The sequence below is a fragment of the Pyxicephalus adspersus genome, chromosome 2 (assembly GCF_032062135.1).
Source record: "Pyxicephalus adspersus chromosome 2, UCB_Pads_2.0, whole genome shotgun sequence".
In the NCBI taxonomy this organism is placed as follows: Eukaryota; Metazoa; Chordata; class Amphibia; order Anura; family Pyxicephalidae; genus Pyxicephalus; species Pyxicephalus adspersus.
Window position 1 is genome coordinate 97,570,802 of NC_092859.1, and position 20,717 is coordinate 97,591,518.

A 20,717-nucleotide genomic window follows, 5' to 3' on the forward strand; every position below is an offset into this window, starting at 1 on the left:
AAGTTAATTGAAAACTTAATAACAGTACATTAGCTTTTTTAAGCACCCCTTCAGTCTCAGAATTAGAACATTCTTTGCATGCAACTAAAAGGGTCACTAGGTTAAGTAACATGCCCAATACGTTCATTTGCCTTTCATTGAATTGAAGAACTGCAGATTTTGCAAAAACATCAAACTAATAGAGAGGATTTGAATACAGGTCATGTGTATCGTGACCACAAATTTTACTTACTTTGCATGGGGAATGATCAGTCTCTAGCTAACCTTACACACACACACACACATATTATTGTTTTCCCAAAGGTATTTGGAAAAAAGGAAAAACATTAAAGGCTTATTTCAGTCAATGCTGGCCTAAGTACATGTGAATAATCATACTCTCTTGTGTAAGCTCACCTTATCTGGATAATAATGATGTTGTGTTATTGATGTGTATATTAGATCTGGTGTTTGATGCTACAGAAAGTATATTGGTTAGTGTCTTGTTGCTCTCTCCCCTTTTCCCAAATTATAATAAAGGTGTCCAGGCCAAAAAATAAAAGAATAAAAATAGTTTATCTGTTATATCTGCCTGGGGTTTAGACTGTTTTGTAAAGTAATTGAAAATAGTTTGAGGCAAATTCACCCTTTATCCATTTATATTGTTTTTAGCCTAGATGGTATGTTCTGAAACTACAATTCGCACATTTATTAAATCATTCCTGCACATGAGAAGTCAACAGTATTATAACCAAAAAAGTTTAACACTCCAAGAAAACAAGTCTCACCATTTGCAAAACATTCCTTTATTATTAGAAATATCTTTTGTATAAAAAATGTGCATGCGTAAACCATTGCATTTATTGAACATAACCCAGGGCTTCATGTCAATCAGCCAATACAATGCACAAACTCATCTCCTATACAGAGAGAACAAGAGAAGACAGGAATGAAGTTTCTCACAAGTCACAAAAAAGTACTTACAATTATGGTGTAACATATGGCAGATTTTTTTTTTTTCTTCCATAAAATGCAGTTTTATCTGTGAATGATAGCACTTTTTCTGATACCTTTTCTAGTGCACAACAATAAATCTTTATCTTTCATGTGCTTTTGTTTAAAATACTTTGACACTTTCATTTTCAAAAAAAATAAATTCAGGCATTTTCCATAAATTCTGTCCTTTTTGTTTATTTGAACATCTGAAATAGACCGTAGAACAGAAAAACATCTTGCAAAATTTGGTGTTCAGTATTGTGGTGAAAAGCCTCTTGGTTCAGGTTGCATGGTTACTATAGCTGACATACGTCGTCTTCGTAGATGAAGCTATAAAATACAAAACAATATAAGTTAGCATACAATATTTATTACACTGGTTTGTATTTTAATAATTCTGTACTTAAGTCATGCATTTACTCATTTGTTCTAGTGGCACAGGGCAAGTCTATGGTGTGCACTTTAGCTAATATAATAAAAAGCAGTATCATGTACCTGCTATAGGGCTCAGTAGCAAACACAAAAGAAAAAAACATGCTGTGTCCAAATGTATGATTATAACTGACATAAGTCCTATATGTAATGTTATTTTTCATAGGGTTGAGTATTTGTATGAGTAATTAAGTATTCGACTCAGATACCTCTTGACAAATGCTGGTTGAACATGCAGTGTTTTTATTTTTATGAAGCAGTACAAGTTTTAGTTGTAGCACAACTAAAATCAACAGAATTCTCTGACCCCATGATGGTCTTTAGGGGTGAGTGAAGGGCCAGTCAAACATTTTTGCCTGAAATTGCAAATTTTTCAAAGAAAATAGCATAATTTTAGTAGAAACTTATTATACCATTATGGCACCAGAAGAAAAATACCTTGTGTCAGTATAATGAATTGTACAGTTTCTAAACCACTTAATTTGAATTATTTTTATAACAGGAAGCAGCCTTTGAATACATTATACTTATTAGGAAGCTGAGGCGGTGTAATACTAAGATTATATAGTTTTTATGAAGGATATATACATTTATATATTAAATATATACGAGGGGTTGCTGAAAAGGTCCTGGCTTTGCCCCCTTCTAGATGGAATAGAAAAATGAGTGTGGGGGTATATGACAGCCTAATATCTTAGTATGTAACTGTGCAAATATCAGGTCTTTGCGATTCTTAAAACTGTTTTTTCTTTTAGGGAGAAGCTGTGATGGCAGAGGCACAAGCAATTTTCACGTTGTTGGAGTTAGGGGCCATCATGAAGTTTTTGTTTCCAGGGAAAGTCAGCAAAGGACATTCACACTGAGATGTCACAAACACTGGGGGAAAAGTGTCCTTACTACAGCATTGTCAAAACCTGGATATCTAGTTTCAAGACTGGGCATTTCATCGCTGAAGATAAGCCCCGCAGTGGGCGCCCCCCAACCTCAACTGACCCCGCAACCAGCTGTGCTGGCCATGAGCTGATTATTAAGGAACAGTGAATATCCGCAAAAAAGATAGCCAGATACTTGACATCCCATGGGAGCGTGTTGGGTTTGTTATCACCACTATCCTAGACATGGGCAAGCTTTCAGCAAAGTGGGTGCCAAAATCTTTGAACAGTGATCAGAAGAAGAAACGAGTTGATGCATCAAAAGCCGTTTTGGCCCATTTTGAAACTTTTTGGCTAGGTTAGTGACTGAGGATGAAACCTGGCTCCACATCTCTGATCCTGAAACCAAGGAAGAAGTTCCTAACCCAGAAATCAGCCAAAAAAGTCAAGGCGTCCGTTTTCTGTAACAAAGATGGTCTGTTGGTGGACTACCTACCTAAGGGCTCTAGTATCACCGGACAGTATTATGCTAACCTCTAGACCAGCTGAAGGAGGCAATTAAGGGGAAATGCCCTGGAAAGTTGACTAAAGGGATCCTTTTTTTGCAGGACAATGCACCTTCGCACATGTCCAAAGTTGTGGCTGCCAAATTGAACACCCTGGATTTCCAATTGGTCCACCATCCGCCCTACTCACCTGACCTGGCCCCTTCGGACTATTATCTGTTCCTGAATTTGAAGAAACACCTGAAGGGGCAACGTTTTCAGGACATTTCTGACGTCAAAGATGCTGCTGAGAGCTGGTTTGCGGCTCAATCAAAGGACGTTTATTTGAACTGTCTAGAAAAGCTGCAACTACGCTGTAACAAGTGTATCAGTCTCAGAGGGTAATATGTTGAATAAATGTGTTATTTCATAACTCTGGCTCCCTTCTTTCTGGGCAAAGCCAGGAACTTCTCAGCTCCCCCTCATATCTGTGACCATGAATATATATATATATATATATATATATATATATATATTATAAAAAAAATGATTGATCCAAATTAAATATTTTGGAGTAATGGATAATACAATCATTATTTTTACACTTTTTAAAACCTATAAACACAATAGATTCTGTGAATTGTGCACTAGAATGTGAATTTGCATTAGTTTATTATTTCCATTATTTCCATTTGCACGTGACCATTCTACCATTCTGCTGGTAGGCAAGGCAACTTCCAAAACAAATAGCATTTTTTTAAATCATACTAAAATATGTATGAATATTTGTATTACTAGAAAGACAGGAAACAATTTTTTAAAAATGAACTGTTTGTTAAAAATGACATAAATTTGGACAAAATTTTCATATTTTAAAAGACAGTTGTTAAACTAAAGCAAGTAGGAGAGGGAGAAGGACTGACTTACAACTAGTTATACACCAACATCATAACACCATACAAATTATAAAAACTATTTTTCAAAGTTTATATATGTCTTCCAATTTAATATGGTGCATTTCAAGAAAATATGACAACATTTCCTGATAACCAAAAACTGTGAAACATGTTTACCAAACCAAGAGCAAATACGTTTTCATGACAATATTTTTTAATAGACCCACATAGACATTAACTGAAATACTATGTGTATCCCAGTAGTATAGGATAAACTACCCAACAAAACAACATTACTCAGTAGTGCTGTCAAAAAGGATAATTTACCAATAAGGATCATTTACCTCATTTAATGGATTTTCAAACTCTCAGAAAACATTAATCAATTTGTACCTTCAGGAGCTTTTGATAAATTTATTGCTGTCTTTTTGGTTTTCACTAGAACCATTGTATCTTCAGGTTAGAACTGTTTATATTGGTTAAATTTAGACATCAAACGAGTTCTAGATTTTATGTAACTATAACCGTAGTATAGATTTTCTTTGTATCCAGGGGCAATAGTCTTCTAATATGAACTTTGCCCAAGGATTACTGAGGCCTTCAAATCTGTGAGATATTTAGTTATAGTTAAGGATCAAGCAAACATTAACAAATAAAAAACCTAACATTGTAACTAAAGAAAACTATATATTTTAAAAAATATAATTTTTGCTAAGAAAATTGAGGAATTAAAAACACATATACTTTAAAATGCAGGTCTTTGCAGATCCCTTCAACTGTCACATCCATATATCTTTTATGGACCAGAGCAAGTTTTACAATCTATCTGTGGGTGTATTGATTAGGCAATAACTGTGTCACTGCTTAAGATAACAAAGAAATACACATATTTTTTTCTGTACAAACAAGGCTTAATTTTAGTAATACTGTATTGCAAAAATTATGATTTATTTTATTTGATAAAATGTAATATATAAACAAAAGGGGCACCAAAAATCAAAAGCATCTTTTTCTAGTTTGACCACTCTTTTAAAACATCCTGTATTTCTTTAAAAAATACATGCTCTATATTTTGTCATGTTAATGATATTAAAAGAACATGGTATTACAAATGATTCAAAGTCATTTACAAATAAAGTTAAGGCTTTTTTTCAATTTTTTCAATGCATAAAACAAAATATTAGAGAATAAAATAATTAAAAACATCAAAATATTAGAAGAGTAATAGATAAAGGATTTGAATAGAACTGATTGCGGTTCACTAAGGGTTTATATTATTTAACTTGCAAGGTTCTTTTAATTTTCATTATATGAAAATCAATGGTCATTCCCTTGATCTGCAACTAATGAGCCACAGTATTTACAACGTAGTAAAATAAAATTGCTACATTGTAAATCCTCTTGCTACTTAATATGCTGTTCTCACAGTGTCAATGTACACAGAAGCAGTAGGTAAATAAGTCCCGGCTGTTGCTGGAAAACATGGCCACAAAGCTGCAGGGAAGGAAGAGAGGCAGGCTGTATTGTTTGGGTGGTATATGGCAAAGAAAAAAAAGGATTTGCTTGCAAACATGCAGGTTTTTTTATCATCTATTATGCCCATGGTAACTTTTTACTATTTATTTTCTATGTTTGAGCTACCTGTTTTTGGACCATAGCTATGAATGGCCAGAATACCAATCAGCCAGATTCATTTTCTAGCTTGCCATTCTTGTAGTCCACATATTTGATGCCTGTTCCCCATTGCTGTCCTTGGTATGCTCTGCAACCTGGTTGGTGTTGAGAATGCTAAGTGAAGAGGCTCATTTATTTAATTTGATAATTTTCTGTATAACAGAATGGATTTGTATTTGGGCCCCCTCTAATTCTTTTATAACTCCGGATGAAGCAGATCCCAAGTACTTCGCATGGAACTATGGTGATTTTATTGCAATATCATGTATTGAATGTATTGTACTTCACTCAAATTATAAATGTAGTTCATTATAATAATAAAAGTATTTTTATTATTTATATTTATGACTCATGAACAATGCCTGAAAAGTGGCAGCAATCCACTTTGTTTTTTGTTCTAAAATATATAATATGAAGAATATTAATACCACAGGTCAACATGTTAACATTTTCATCAGATATAATTTTATTTGGACTCTGTGTTCAGTTTTTCTCTAGCACGTCTAGTATCTGTGATGCAGCTAATTATATATTGTGTGAAATATTTAATAAATAGCCTTAACATATTACAATTTTTAACAACAGTTTTCTGTTTTTAAGTTTAGAGACGCACTAACTGCGATTGATTTCATTTGTCATCATGCCTAGGAATTGCCTAAATAATCCAGACAGTTTCTGTTACGTGTGTGGTTCATTCACAAGGAAAGCACAACATTGCCAAATTACCACAGAACCTAAAAAGATATACAAATTATATTTCAGCTTGGTAACCAGGATAAATCTTGGGCTCCACATGTCATTTGTACCAGTTGTACCAACAGACTGTGTGAATGGCTAAATTGGTGTAAAGCAGCAGTGCCATTTGCAATCCTGAAGGATTGGAGAGAACCGTGGGACCATCTAATCGACTGCTATTTTTGCAGCCTCAACACAAGTGAATTCTCAGATAAAACTAAGCACAAAATTGTATATCCCAGCCTCCATTCTGCAGTTAGGCCTGTTCCCCATGATGAATAATTGCCAGTTCCGGTACCGCCACATGATGGACTTGCTTCTGTAGAAGGTGATGAGGAATGTGCTGGAGTTGCAGCCAGTTACAACCCCGAATCATCTGATCCTGACTACTTGGCCGATGAAGATTCAGAACCAGAGACCTTTACACAAGCAGAGCTGAATGGTCTTGTTCTTGATCTAAATGTCTCCAAAGACAAAGACTTCTTGCTTCAAGGCTTAAACAAAAGCACTTGCTTGCAAAGGGTGTAACTGTAACTCACTACAGAAAACGAAATCATAACTTCACAACGTTCTTCACTAGTGACTGCTCACTGTGCTACTGTCATGATATAAATGCACTCTTTAACAGTTTGTCACAAGAGCATGTTCCATCTGAATGGTGTATCCTAATTGATTCCTCTAAAAGAAGCTTCGAAAGCAGTCTTACTGCATATTGGTAATTCCAAACCAAGTTAACGGATTGGCCATTCCATTAACCTAAAGGAGTTCTATGACAACATGAAGTTACTACTTGAAGCAATTCAGTGTAAAACACACCAGTGGAACATCTGTGGGGATCTAAAGGTCACTGTGCTGATGGGAATGCAAGGAGGATTCACAAAATATTGCTGTTTCCTATGCCAATGGGACAGGCGATCTACGGAAGACCATTATGTCAAGCGTGATTGGCTACCAAGAGATACCTATAAGCCCGGATCAAGCCGTGTCAAGTTTCTGCCTCTGGTTGATCTGCATAAAATATTTCTGCCACCTCTCCATATCAAGTTAGGCTTGATGAAGAACCGTGTAAAGGCCATGGGTAAATCAAACTCAATGGGTTTTCAGTACAGTAGTAGTTTCCAAACATAAGCACTGCAAAAATGAAGGAAGGGATATTTATAGGGCCACAAATCAAGTCTGTTTTGCAGGATGATGTTTTCAAACAATCTCTCAGCAGCTGAGCTACAAGCTTCGGATGCATTCAAGTGGCTGTGTGAAAATTTCCTGGACAACTATAAGTCTCCTGCATACAAGGAAGGAGTTCAGAATCTGCTTGATTCATACCAGAAACTAGGTTGTCCCATGTCAATAAAAAATACATTTCTTTGCACTTGCATCTAGAATTCTTCCCGGAAAATCTTGGTATGGTGAGTGATGAACAAGGAGATCATTTTCACCAGGACATTCAGTTAATTGAACACCGCTACCAAGGTTTCTGGAATGAAAGTATGATGGCTGACTTCTGCCGGATGCTGTACCGCGACAATCCAAAGAGTACACAAGAAAATCATACTCTAAGCATTTCTGAAAAAACAATGGTACCTGACTAACACTGTTCAGTAGATCTATACCACAGTATGCCTTATTTTACTTCACAGTGAAGATGTATTAACATTCACTTCAATGCTGCTTGAAAAACTGATTTAGAAAAGTTTGTTGTGGTCTCTGATGATTATCAGAACTAATTTTTTGTTGACCTGTGTAACTATTCGATTATTTTAATTTGATTTTTTTTTGTATTTTTCACTTTACTGTTAATTGGTACCTAAACCTTGTTTTTTGGTAAAGTTTAATAAAGCTCGTTGATTTTCCAGTTTTAGGGATTTTATCTAAAGACAAATATTTTTTAGCTAAAAACTAATGAAGGATAGATCCCTAAATAAATGTAGCTTGAAATATATCTTTTAGTGATCTTTGTAATACATCTTGAAATCTGGCTAAAATCTGGCTACTGGGCCCAAGAATAACATATAAGACAGGACCCTCATCCTCAATCTATGTCTCCAAAGTCTGCAACACACTATGTAGCTAACACCCCAATAACTTTCATACCTCACAATGTACCTTACCCCCTAACTTGTATGAGAAGGAACAGGATTAGTAAATGGTCCCACTCGCTGATTTACATGTTAGTCATCATCTGACACTAGCTGGGAGCTTCATGTGCACTAAGGATCATCTCACACTTAGTTTTGTTACTGTTGACACCTTGTGAGAGACAGTATTACATGCAACAAAGCTTTCCTTTGGGGTCACTTTATTACTGTCTGAAAATCTGTAGACTCCTAATCGCTAATCAGAAGATAAATGATAGGGATATGCCTCACTGGTTTAGACACTAGTATACCATGGACCTTAATGTGATATATTTGACTAATCAACATTTCAACTTCTATAACCTCCTTTACTACACTGTTTGTTTAGTGGTTGTAACGTGTGCATGGGAAGTGATCCCAGGTCCTTTGGATATCATATAGAGCCATTGTATGTTTGCTCTTTATGAAGTTGATGGACTGATTTACTGAAGAGTTTAAGAATCTTATTTACACAATAAAATAAATAAATATTAACTTTATTAATCCAGTTTATATGCATTAAACATGATTTTACTTTACTCATGATATAGTAAAAGTGATTATTTATATTTTTTACTGTATAAGAAATTTTACTCCTTTAGTAAATCAGTCTCATTGTCTTCAGTTATAGCCAGGGGCAAAGACATTAAGCCCATATTGCAAGCTCTGATAGCAAAAACGATGGACTAATTCTCAATTCAAATGTCCTAATAATATAATAAATATCATGACGTCACTTAAAAGTTATCTAAAGGATGTAAATGTCCTAGATAAGGAGGGGTATGAGCCATAAAAGCTTATACACAACAGCAAAAAAGGAAATCATGTAGAGTATTAGGATGGTTGCTTGGGACTTTTTTCATTGTCCATTTTCTTGTATTTTACAAAACATGAATAGCTACTTTATCTTTTTGGGAACTGAAAACAGTTTTACATGAATAGAATTTATTTATCTTTATCTGCTTCCTCCAGACTGATTTGCATACATTTCCCTAGCATGATGAAACACTTACTATATTATTAAGTATGCCAACAATTTATCTAGTTTAGAAGTTTCAAATGTAAATTAACTGATTTCTCAACAGTGATAGTTTGCATCAGATATTCTTTCTGTATTCAGTAAGTTGTAACAGAAAAAGTAGTCCTAATATTAGCAAACAGAAGTGCAAGGAAATACTCCCTTAAAACACTATAGTGGTAATTTTAAACTGGAATAGGATTAATAATTAACAGCAACAGTGTACAATGTTATTATGAAACATTTGTTCCCTAACCAAATCAGATCAGCTGTGTAATTATTTCCCAGAATAGCTGAGCAATCAATTTGTTGTCTTCAGACATAGATCCTATTCAGAATCTTTGTATTTAGAATTGTTTATGGTGGATAGAAAATGCATTCCAAAATCTGCATCTTCAGCATCGGCAATATGGTTTACAGAGAGGAATGATGAGAAAAATGAGCAATAGTGTTAACACTCTACCTTGAATGGACAGAAGATGAGACAGCTGGAATTGATAGAATCATATCTTGTGCTGACATTTTCAGGACCTGTTTATAACTACATATGTGGATCAATATTAAGCAATGAAAATGTGAGTACTCTACTGTGTATCCACAATCAGATTTTATGTGATACTTTGGCTTGGCTTGCAAATATTTAACCTGCCTTAGTATATTATATTACAGTGAGGATAATGTAACAAGCATATTATTGTAATATCCTAATATTGTAAAAGACAAAACATTGCTCTAAAAAATGCTCCTTTAATGTGAGTGCAGTTTGACAATAGTAAACAAAGAGTTTGATTGATACATATTTTAGATGCTGCATACAATTAGATTTCTATTGGGGCATTTTTCATATTCTTGTATTTAGTAGGTTAAGCATTACCAATTTGGGCCTCATTTAATAAAGCTATTCAAGACTGGAGAGTATACACTTTTATCATTTACCCTTGGTAAACCAAAAAAACTGAAATGGATTTGGTCCAGAATTGAAAACATTTGCTAACAAATAGCAAATTATTTTAAGAAATCTATTCCAGGTTTGCTTTAATACACCAGGCCCTTTTAGAGAAAGGATCGGGTTTAAAGCAGCTGAAGGTTTCTTTTTAACTTTTTTGTAGGAGGTATTTTATCCTGATATTTATTTTGACTTTTTGGTCCTTTTTTTATCCTCAAAACAAGATTATAATTTTGCAGAACGGTCACTTTTTAACTTTAGGCTGCATGTCACCTAGCATAAAGCAACCCTTTCCTATTAGGCTCAGCTGTCATTGATGAAGTGTCTATGACAGCCTTGTAGTTCTCAGGACTGCAGAGGTAATATCATGAGATTGGTGTTACTACCATGTGCATTGCTAATGAGTTCTGAGTTCTTCTCTCCAAAGCCTACTTAGTAATGCTTTCTCAGGATGGTAACATAACATAAACTTTCTCTGAGAACCGAATGTATTTATGGAACAAAAATACTACCTGTGGACCAGAGCAAGGGGAGAAGGACCAGCTTTAAGAGAAAATATATGTTTTATGGATAGTTGGTAAATACAAGTGCTTACAGTGAAATTGCATTTTGTCTTAGGTGCCTAAAAGTTCTCACCTATATGTCTGACACTGTATTTCAGGCACCTAAAAGTAAAATATTGAATGCAGAAGGGGTGCTTAGGTTAATATAACTCATTTTTCATTGTTGTTTTCCCCACTGTTTGTTGGGACACTTATACAATTTTATTCATTCCTTGTATTATTTCTTGTTTTTGCATGGCTATTGGGACAGTAAATCTACATACTGCATATTCCCTTGACAAATATCATATAGAAACAAATTTATTTTTAACAAGGCAATTACTAAATTACTACCTTTTGTTTGACAATTTCTTTTTTTTATTTTTCCTTAAATTACTCAGGAATTGTAATAATTTAAACAAAATATAATTTTATATTTCTTCACACTGCTGCACTACATTGATTATTAAGAACTTCAAACTGTTTTAAAGAGAAGAAGGGTCTCAAGGTTTGACTTACTACATGCTGTTCTTGGTAAATTGTATTACTTGGAATAATCGTTGATATACCTCAGATACTGTTATTTGACTAATAACATATATATCATTATATTTTTACTTTCAATATAATATACAAAAATGTATACTATATTCTTGCAAAGTTACAGCTTAAGTGACGTTTTTTTTTTCTATTATTCTATTAGTTATTAATATGTCAATTTATGAGTTTGATTTTAATTTGTTAATGAAGTATTTCAAGTAATTAATGAGCATCCGCCTGTATTATCTAAGAAAATTAGTTCTTACTAAAGAGAACCAAATCTAAGAGCTATATTTGTACCTTTTGAAATACCTATATTGCATAATTTTGGGGTTTTAAACATAGCAAAACAATGAGGCATATTAAATACGATCACTGAAACGCAACATTTACTGCAGGAATAATTTGACAGCTGAGGTCCGCTAAAAAAAAAATTCTGGGGAAGTACTGTCACATTTCAAGAATTTCAAGAATTGATAGTTGGCTACTTATAAATTGTTGAGAAATAAAAAAAAAACATGCAAAATGTAATAACTTCATTTAAGTCCTATAGGTAACAACCAGGATATTTGCCATTAACCCTTTGAAGTTTTAAATTTTGCTTTCTCTGGAGTGGTGAAGAAATGTCCTACACTAGTTAGACAATTATTACCACCACCAATCAGTGATATGTTTATAATGCTGTAATTAACTGACACACAAAGAATGAGCAGAGGAGCACACTGTAGCCACCTCAATATGGCATGCTTATTGCCCAGGCCTAATAAATAAATTATCCCAGTTCTATTGCAGGGTGCTGCCATCCTTCTTCTCTTCTGTCTCCATATGATCTTCATCATCTAGATTGGCTGTGCCTGTTTTACGTAACTCCCGCATGCCTTTATCCATTCCGATCAGGCGCAAGGGAAGCCGGTATGGCAAAGTTTCCATACCCACCTGCCTGATCATAAATTTTTCCAAGTAGGACTTTAGTACCACTTTAGGCTGAATCTATCTGCAGGTTCTTGAGATGGCATGCTGGTACAGAAATCCTACAAAAATCAAAATTGCTTCCTATATGCTAAACAATAAGGAATCATGTTTATGTCATGTCCCAGGTTTGGGAAAAACTAAATCTCTGCCCACTTTGTCATTGCATGCAGTAAAGGTACTTTCAAGATCAAAATCATGGAGCAAACAGATACATTTTGGTTTATCTGCATCAACAGGAGAATTAGTATCTATTTTTCATCACTTTTTTGAACTGCTAAAATTATCAAAATATTATCAGTATCCTATTACTGAGATATTGGCACTAGGTATTATCTAATCCTTATTGTTCCTATTGGGATCTTGAGATATAGTGGGATCTCAAGCAATCTTGAGATTCCAATTATTTTTCTAAAGCCTTAATATAGAAAATTGCCAAATTGTGAGTTTAGGGCATGGATATGGTATTGTTATGCCTCATATAGAGACCCTAAAATGTTGGCAATATACATTGCTGACTATAACATCATGCAGAAGAAGACATTCTTTATGAATAGTGATAGCTATACTATTATACTTTCCTGTGATTGAATTAAAGGAAAATGGATTATAGTTTACTATTTAATTTTTCCTGATTGTGGTCTGTAAAATATGTCTCCTATAGCATGAAAATTCGACATGGGAGCCACTTAAGTATTGATTAGAACCTACTGTATTTTTGTAAAAATCATAACTCCTCATACGTTGATAGATGTTGTTATCTCTGATGACTAGCTACTTTTTTGCAGCCATATTAAAGTTGACATTGTTTTGAGTTTAGGGCATGAAATATGGTAAAGGTACCCATCCTTGGATGACAAAAGGAGGTATAGGACATTCAGTATGTACATAAAGAGGATTAATAAATCACACTAGACATTAGGATGTATCCCTAGTGCGGAAGGATTAGAAGTTGTCAGTTATTCATGGCCATCTGGGCTGGGCGTCTGTTTCAGACATTTAACTTTTTGTCCTGTCAGATAAAAAACTCTCTACAACAACACTATAAAAATACTTTTCTTTTTATGTAGAATAAGGTGAAGCATGTGATTTTCACCTAATTGATATTTCAAATGCTTAATTTTAGTTGAACATTAGTTTAAGTTTTGCTTTGATGAAATCAGTATTGTGAACTATGACTGCCAATATTTCAAGTCAATAGGCCTGCTTTATTAAAGCTCTCCAAGGCTGGAAAGGATACACTTTCACCAGTGAAGCTGAGTGATCCAGCAAACCTGAAACGGATCTGGTCCAGGATTTAAAACATTTGCTAGCAAATGACTTTGAGCAAATCCATTCCAGGTTTGCTGGATCACCCAGCTTTACTGATGAAAGTGTATCCTCTCCTGCCTTGGATCTTTTAAAAATCAGGCCCAAAGTATCAAGTCAGAATAAGGTATTGTCAGCAAAAGTGCTAAGGGTAGGGAGGTGGTGGAGAGCTGGGGGCAATGTCAGGAAAACACCTTTTTTGAAGATGCAAATTAACTTTAGTTAGTTGAAAAGCCCTTAAACATAAATAATTAAACAAATAACAAGGCATGTGTTTTTTCTTTAAATCAAAGTGGAACTTTCAGATTTAAAGATTCATATGCGGTTTGCCACAGCTATTTGGGTGGCAGGTTGTAGGGATGAAGCTCTGTCCCTCAACTTGCCCCGTCCCCCCATTGTTTAAGTAGCATAGAGTCTGGTGTGGGCAGAAGGGGGCACATGATCGGTACTTCACCTTTTCCTGGCCAAAATACATTTCTCAGTCACTAGTTGGAACCTCTATCAAATTTTATTTCTGTGTTTGTCCCTGCTGCAGATTTTCCCTCACTTCCTGACTAGAAAAACCATTGTGAGCAAGAGAGGGAGTGAAAGTAAATCTCTCTACTGGAGCCCTGGTAAAGTTCTGAATAAAAAGTTTTAGGCTGGATCTGCACATCAAGCATTCCCCCAAAGATACCCTGAAATTCCACTATCATGAGTAAAGATTTTCACTGCATATTAAAAAAAATGTTTTTGTTTTATTACAAACACCAGAACGTGGATTACAAACAATACTAGATGGTGGCCCAGCAGTTTTTGAGAAGATAAAAACAGTTTCAGAGATCAGGTGATTCTAGGTCATGAAGACAGGGGTCTATATTCAAAAACAGCTTTGAGAAACGTGCTGAAGACACAGCTTTTTTATTATTATTCACTGACTAATACATGTATTTGATGTTACTTATTTTAGATACTGTGATTTTTTAAAATAAATTACATACATGCATAAACTGCATAAATACATAGGTAATGCATGCTATTAAAATGTACTTCCATGATAAAATTCTGGGTTTTCTGCATACAGCAACAAATATAACACATGGCTGTGCTAGACAAAGCAGATTACTCTGCAGAATAATAATCACACATAAACATGTAATACTTTATCACGCAACATGTCCTTTTGGTAGTAATGGAAATCACTGAGCAACATATGTTATAGGATACAATGTGAGAAAATGACAAGGGGCTGTTACGTTTCAGGTAGCCGCATGAGGTGCCCCAGCTATTAATAAAGGCAAGACAATAGATTTACACTTAACTTACACTTAAATCCTAAATTTTCTTAACCAGATTGTAGTGAGCCATTTCAGTAAGTTGCCAGCACAGCATTGAAAAACTTCAATATGCCAAATTATGAGGCATATGGTTGTATTTTGAGGGTGAGTTTATTAGGATAATTAGTTGCATATTAGTATATATTGGTGAATTTTAAGCAACAAATATTAAGAAATTATGTTCATTTGTATTACCAGGTTAATGTAAAACCTGAAGAGATTTTAAAAAAATAAAATAATGAACACTAACTAGATAAGATTTAGTTTGCTAATGTTCTGTGAATCAAAAACAATTTTGATTTTTCATGATTTTTTTCCATAAAATATTGCTTTATTTTTGATGCATTAGATGCACTTTAGTTTATTTTAGCTACTTTTCATCATACGCACTCTTCAGCATCAGCTTTAAACTGTTGCTTTGCACCAGCTTCCTAAGAGTAACAGCAGTGTATTCTACCTGAGCAGAGTACTAATACCTAAAGCTCTTCTTTAAAGATTTATGATCAGGCAGAAACAGACTGGCGATGTCCCTTCTGAAAAAAGTATTCTTACCTGCCTGATCGCTCTATGGAGCTTTCAAATGTTATGAGCTGCACATGCCATGGTTGCCAGGATACCCGCCACATCCCGGCTTGCCCTGCAAGCATGCAGGCCACCAAATGAACTCTCGTGTACCTGCCTGGGATTTATGTCATCCTGGCCTGTCAATCAAGATCGCTGAAGATCACATGATAAAAGAGAAGGTGGTGCACTGAGACAAAGGTACAGGTGAAGTACAGGTGTGTATCACAGGGTTTAGGTAGATCTTAAAGCCCAGCTCTGAACACTTTCGTTTTTATGCTTTTCAACCCTTTTATATTTTTTTACAACAGCTGAAAATGTGTTAAGTGTTTGCTCAATTGCATAGTTCCCTGAAGGCAGTTTTGAACTGATCTGGAAAATACAGTGGGAGCCATACGTCTGACTCCCATTGCATCATAACAGTGTCAATGAAAAACACTCTCCAAGGCATCAGTGAAGCTGGGTGATCTGGCAAACCTGAAATGGATCTGGTCCAGGATTCAAAACATTTATTAGCAGATGACTTTGAAGTAATCCATTCTAGGTTTGCTGGATTACCCAGCTTCACTCATGAAAGTGTATCCACTCCAGCCTTGGAGAGCTTTTACAAAATCAAGCCCATTAAATCAACCACAATATATTGGATGGCAGAGGGATTTACTCCTGGCTCAGAGATGCCTCTTCATGTGACACAAGACCTTAAACCAGGACAAATGGGCAGGAAATGCCTAAAGAAGCACTCCTACACCCAAGCTTGAATTTAAGATAGCCCTCCATGGCTGTGAAATTTACAGCCTTACAATAGATACAGGATTGTTACATTAGTTTCTTTACTGAGTCCAGTATTCAGAGCACATTATGTATAGGTTACAGGGTCATAAAGGGATGACCAGAGAAGAAAAAAGATGCTATGGTATATTGGTTGAACTTGAGTAGTGGGCAGGGACACAAAAAAAGCTGTAACCCTGAATGTGAACTGAACAATCTTCTAGTGCATACTAAAAGCACAGTCTTTGTAAGCCCTTAGGCTGCTAATTTATTTTAAATTGCATGCCAGATTTCTTCTTTTCTAATAAGCTTATTAGCAGAAAAAGAAATGATAAATTCTTTGCTATTATCCAAAGAATGTAAAGTGAGCTGCGACCACAACCGGAAATGAAGAGCACTTATGCTTGAGCCGCCAGACCTTATGGTCCCAGAGACCGCTGCACCTGTGTACCTTTTGCAGTAGCACACATTTAGCAGCCTCAGTAATTTAGTGATAATTAAATATTTTATAGCTAGAGGAGATATCTCTGTAATAAGAGATTTAATTTAGTTATGGCTGATTTCTTTTCAGAATACCCATTTTTTAATTACCCAGAAAAAAGTGGAGGCTGTAGATAAATCTTCTACAATGAGAAAACCATTTTATAGTAGCAATTCATGAACAAAACCTTTTGTGAGGTGTGTTTTAGTAGTATAAGCAAGTGCTTAGGATCTATGTTTGCTCTGAGCACACAGGACCTTTCTTTGGTCTACATGTCTAAGGTATCTACATTATTTTCTCTTCCCCAGGGTAGACTAGTACAGCTAAAGAAAATCTAATATTTAACTTGTGATTCTTGGCAATGCATCCTTTAGTAAATAAAATTGTGTATACTATTAGTTGTAGGAAAACATTTAGCCTCTTTCAAATTCCAGTATTGATTTTATCATTCCTGTTCATACAGTAGAGAGCTACATATCTTAACTATTCTTTCTTAAGGGCATAGAAAAATCTATTTTCTTCTGTGCCTATGGCCAGCCCTTAGAGTCTAAAAAAAATCCAAAATAATGTTACCTATTGATATATTTGGAATAGGCATAATTTCTGCAAACTATTCTGTTTGTTGATTGTTTTAAGAGTTTTCAATATCATTTTGTACAGTTTTCTCACAGTATATTATACTGCAGGTAACTTTCCAGTCCCTACACTGAAGCCTAAATTAGCTATGCCTTTTCCTATATTTCAATCTGTGTGGGCAAGCAGATCCTAACGGCTGACACTATGCTTTTGCTATGCACATAGCTACCATAATTATATTAATACAGTAAATGTAAAAAAATCATAATAGTTACACCGGGGCATACCAGAGTGTGCACTTCTGTGGCCAGAAAAAAGATCTGATCTGCCGAGGTTACACAAATTTGTTTCTTATTCAAGCTGATTGTATATGCTTTTTTTCAATTCATTTTCTGGTCAAGATGCTCTCAAGCTCATTTCCTACTGGACCTTTATAAGAAAGGCATTGTACTGTATATATTGAACAACAATGGATGATTTAGATACTGGAGTATCATCCATTGACATGCACAGAGATGCACAGCTCAGTGTACATAGAAAAAAGCTAAGTATGTTATATTGCAGAAGGAATCTTCTGTCATTTTTTGCAGAAAAAGTCCTTTCTGCTTTATCCATTGGGATTCATGAAAAACAAATGACAAAAGCTTTTTTTTTCCCAAAAAGACATTTTTTTTTGCATGCTTGAGGGGTTCACTATTTCTGTTTTATTTATTTCCATATTTAAAGCAGTATCTGTTGAGCTGTACCCAATAATTATATGAAATATGTACTTTTTAAGAAAAAAATAGACAACATACATTCATTAATGACTGATGGATGATGATGATGATGCTGCATGTATGACATAATATTTAACTCCGCATATATATAAATGGGGCTCTTGGTATTGAATAATGCCCTTTGCATCATTTCATATTAGTCATAATAAGCCTTTAATGGATAACTTGCTGCTGGAAACTGTAAAAATCATAATTACTACTAGATCAATATTTTCGTGACATTTCTTGTAAATTTTATATCTGAAGCTACTAAAACAAATCCTTGATGAACTCATATATACATTAAATTAGATCTATATTCTTCTTAGAATGTCATACTGTGCTCATAAGCTTGAGATAGCAGATTTTGTGCTGCAAGCATCTGTTTCATAAATAATATATTATTATAGCTTATAGAAAACAGACTGTATTCATTGCTAAGATGAGAGCAGTGAGCATAATGTACAAAAATGTGCAAAATAATAACAAACATTGTATAGGAAGGCCTTATAATAGTCTTTGAAAATGCTAAGTTTGCTTTTCGATGGCAGGATAATATATTTTGTATAATGTAATAGTGAGTTAAACTCAGATACAAAATCTAAACATTTGTTGAGGTTTGCTAGACATTTATCACTAGAATACACAATGCTAATTTGCAGATGCTCTTTATATCCAGTGATAAGGAAGCACATCTATCCTATGTAAGACCTATTTTGTTGCAGCAACAATAATGTAGTCCTGCATTTTCTATTTAAAGAATAAACAAATTGCTATGTGCTCTTTTTATTTTGCCTTTATTAGGATTCATTTGTTAAAAAATTATATTTAGCCAGCAGTCCAGACAAATGGTTTGATTTAATGTGTCACACTGACATGTACTAAATTGTAAAGAAAATCATGGCAAAGAGTATAAGACATTTAACCAGCTGTATACCCTCTACGGACCAAAAACATTTTTGCTTAAGGCCTTTTTATTCAGCCATGCTATTCTATATTAGTCTATGATTGAAAACATACAGGATTTTTATTGCAGAAGAGACAAATTATGTCCATTCTGCAGTAGAATATACTTACCTGCCACTTTGCAATATTTTTACATTGAACACATACACAGCTTAGTGTACAAAGCTGGTATCTCAACATCCCCCAGGCCCTGTAAACTCACACACAATAGTATGGCCAATGATCGGGAACACAGAAAAAGACCAGATGAAGAAGGCACCCCCTGAAATGGAGCAAGGACAGCATGTAATTACAAAAGTACACTGAGTGACATTAGGCCTTAGGGAATGAATGGGGAGATAGTGAGCCATCTGGGCCAAGTAATGCTTGGAGTTAAAGCCATGGGGGTTAAAGCGCTGATTTAACATAGCCCCACATATCTGCTGAAATTACCAAACAATATCAGCAGTTTTTTCCATGCTCCACAAGTAAAAGATTTTTCCGACAGTCCTCCTAAAATTATACGCTGTGCCATCATCCTCTATCATTTCCTTGTTCAGTCCCATTTTTGGTAATGTTTTAAATCATGACAAAATTGTTCTTTTTATCACTGGCCTCTATATTGCCCTATAAGGTTCTTTGACATCTCCTTTTATTTAAAATTTACTATGGAAATAAGTTTTTTTGAGTTTTTAGTTAAGCAAAATATTATTAAATATTTCATGAATACTACTAATATTACCAAAAACCACAAAACATGAAAATAGGTTAATTAGGTTTATCACAAAGTTGACCCTAGATTGTGTTAATGACATATGACTATGGTAGGGCCATAGGATTGTCAGCCCTTTTGAGGGACAGTTAGTGATATGACTGTGTACATTGTAAAGCGCTGCATAATATGTCGGCACTATATAAATACAAATATATTTAATTGCTATCCAAATATATATTTAGGTTACTTACTGTTTGTTTCCAGACTTTCACAGAGTTCTGTTTTGACTTCACCATTCGGTCGGTCATTTCCTTTTTGAATCAGCTTGCTTTGCATGGTGGCAGCTGTCACAACTGCCTTGAAGCTTCTCTTTCTTTTTTGAACATTTTGCTCAGGATGAAAGATAATAATGTAAACCTTGGGCATATAAAGCATTCCCAAAGACACTGAAGCACTTAAACTCATGGATACTGTCAAGGTAGTTGTCTGGATATACATCTGAAAAAAAAAGACATTACATTGTAGATAATACTGAACAAACCTTGATTAACCCAAAATTTAATATTACGTTTAGGACCAATGACATCATTATTTTCCTCTTTTTGACAGTCAATACTAATTGAAGATTGAATAACCTGGATACCCATATAATTTGTTAAAAAAAAAATCTTATTAGCCAAAGAAACAAAAATGTACTTAGGGGACAGTAATGGCCCACTATTGACAGAATTCATGATCCAATGCAGTCCAAGCTGGTATTTTCTCAAAACTGTTATAAGATTTTTGTAAATTTATACTGATACATGATAGTAAAGGGGTCATAGACCCTGGCCTAAGTCAAACGAGGAAGTTTCTAAGTTTAAATGTTTCTATGTTTAAAGTAATTACCTAACCGTCTGTGTCAAGACTAAAAACCTAACAATGCATACAATATAAAGTTATTTGCAAATGAAACTTGTTTTTTAATTATTTCCAAAGATCATGTAGTTAATGCTCCTAGTGTGACAAGAACACAGAACTTTAGCAATTAAAGAAGATGTTTGTTATTCTAAATTATAGTCACAGTCCACAGAAGATAAATAATTGCCAAC

General features: G+C 34.6%; 1 protein-coding gene and 1 long non-coding RNA gene across 2 annotated transcripts in view; one reads left to right on the top strand and one right to left on the bottom strand.

Annotated features, from left to right (window-relative positions):
* Positions 1-777: 777 nt before the first annotated feature.
* Positions 778-20,717, bottom strand: part of GRM8 (glutamate metabotropic receptor 8) — a 500,467-nt gene continuing 480,527 nt past the window's right edge. The window contains 2 exon segments of the mRNA XM_072401591.1: positions 778-1,305; positions 19,878-20,124. Coding sequence (XP_072257692.1) covers positions 1,256-1,305; positions 19,878-20,124 — 297 coding nt within the window. The 3' untranslated portion in view covers positions 778-1,255.
* The window catches only part of LOC140324044 (uncharacterized), a 134,771-nt gene continuing 123,547 nt past the window's right edge, over positions 9,494-20,717 (top strand). Inside the window, exon 1 of the long non-coding RNA XR_011919472.1 lies at positions 9,494-9,776. This is a non-coding gene — a long non-coding RNA (uncharacterized lncRNA). The remainder of the gene's footprint in view (positions 9,777-20,717) is intronic.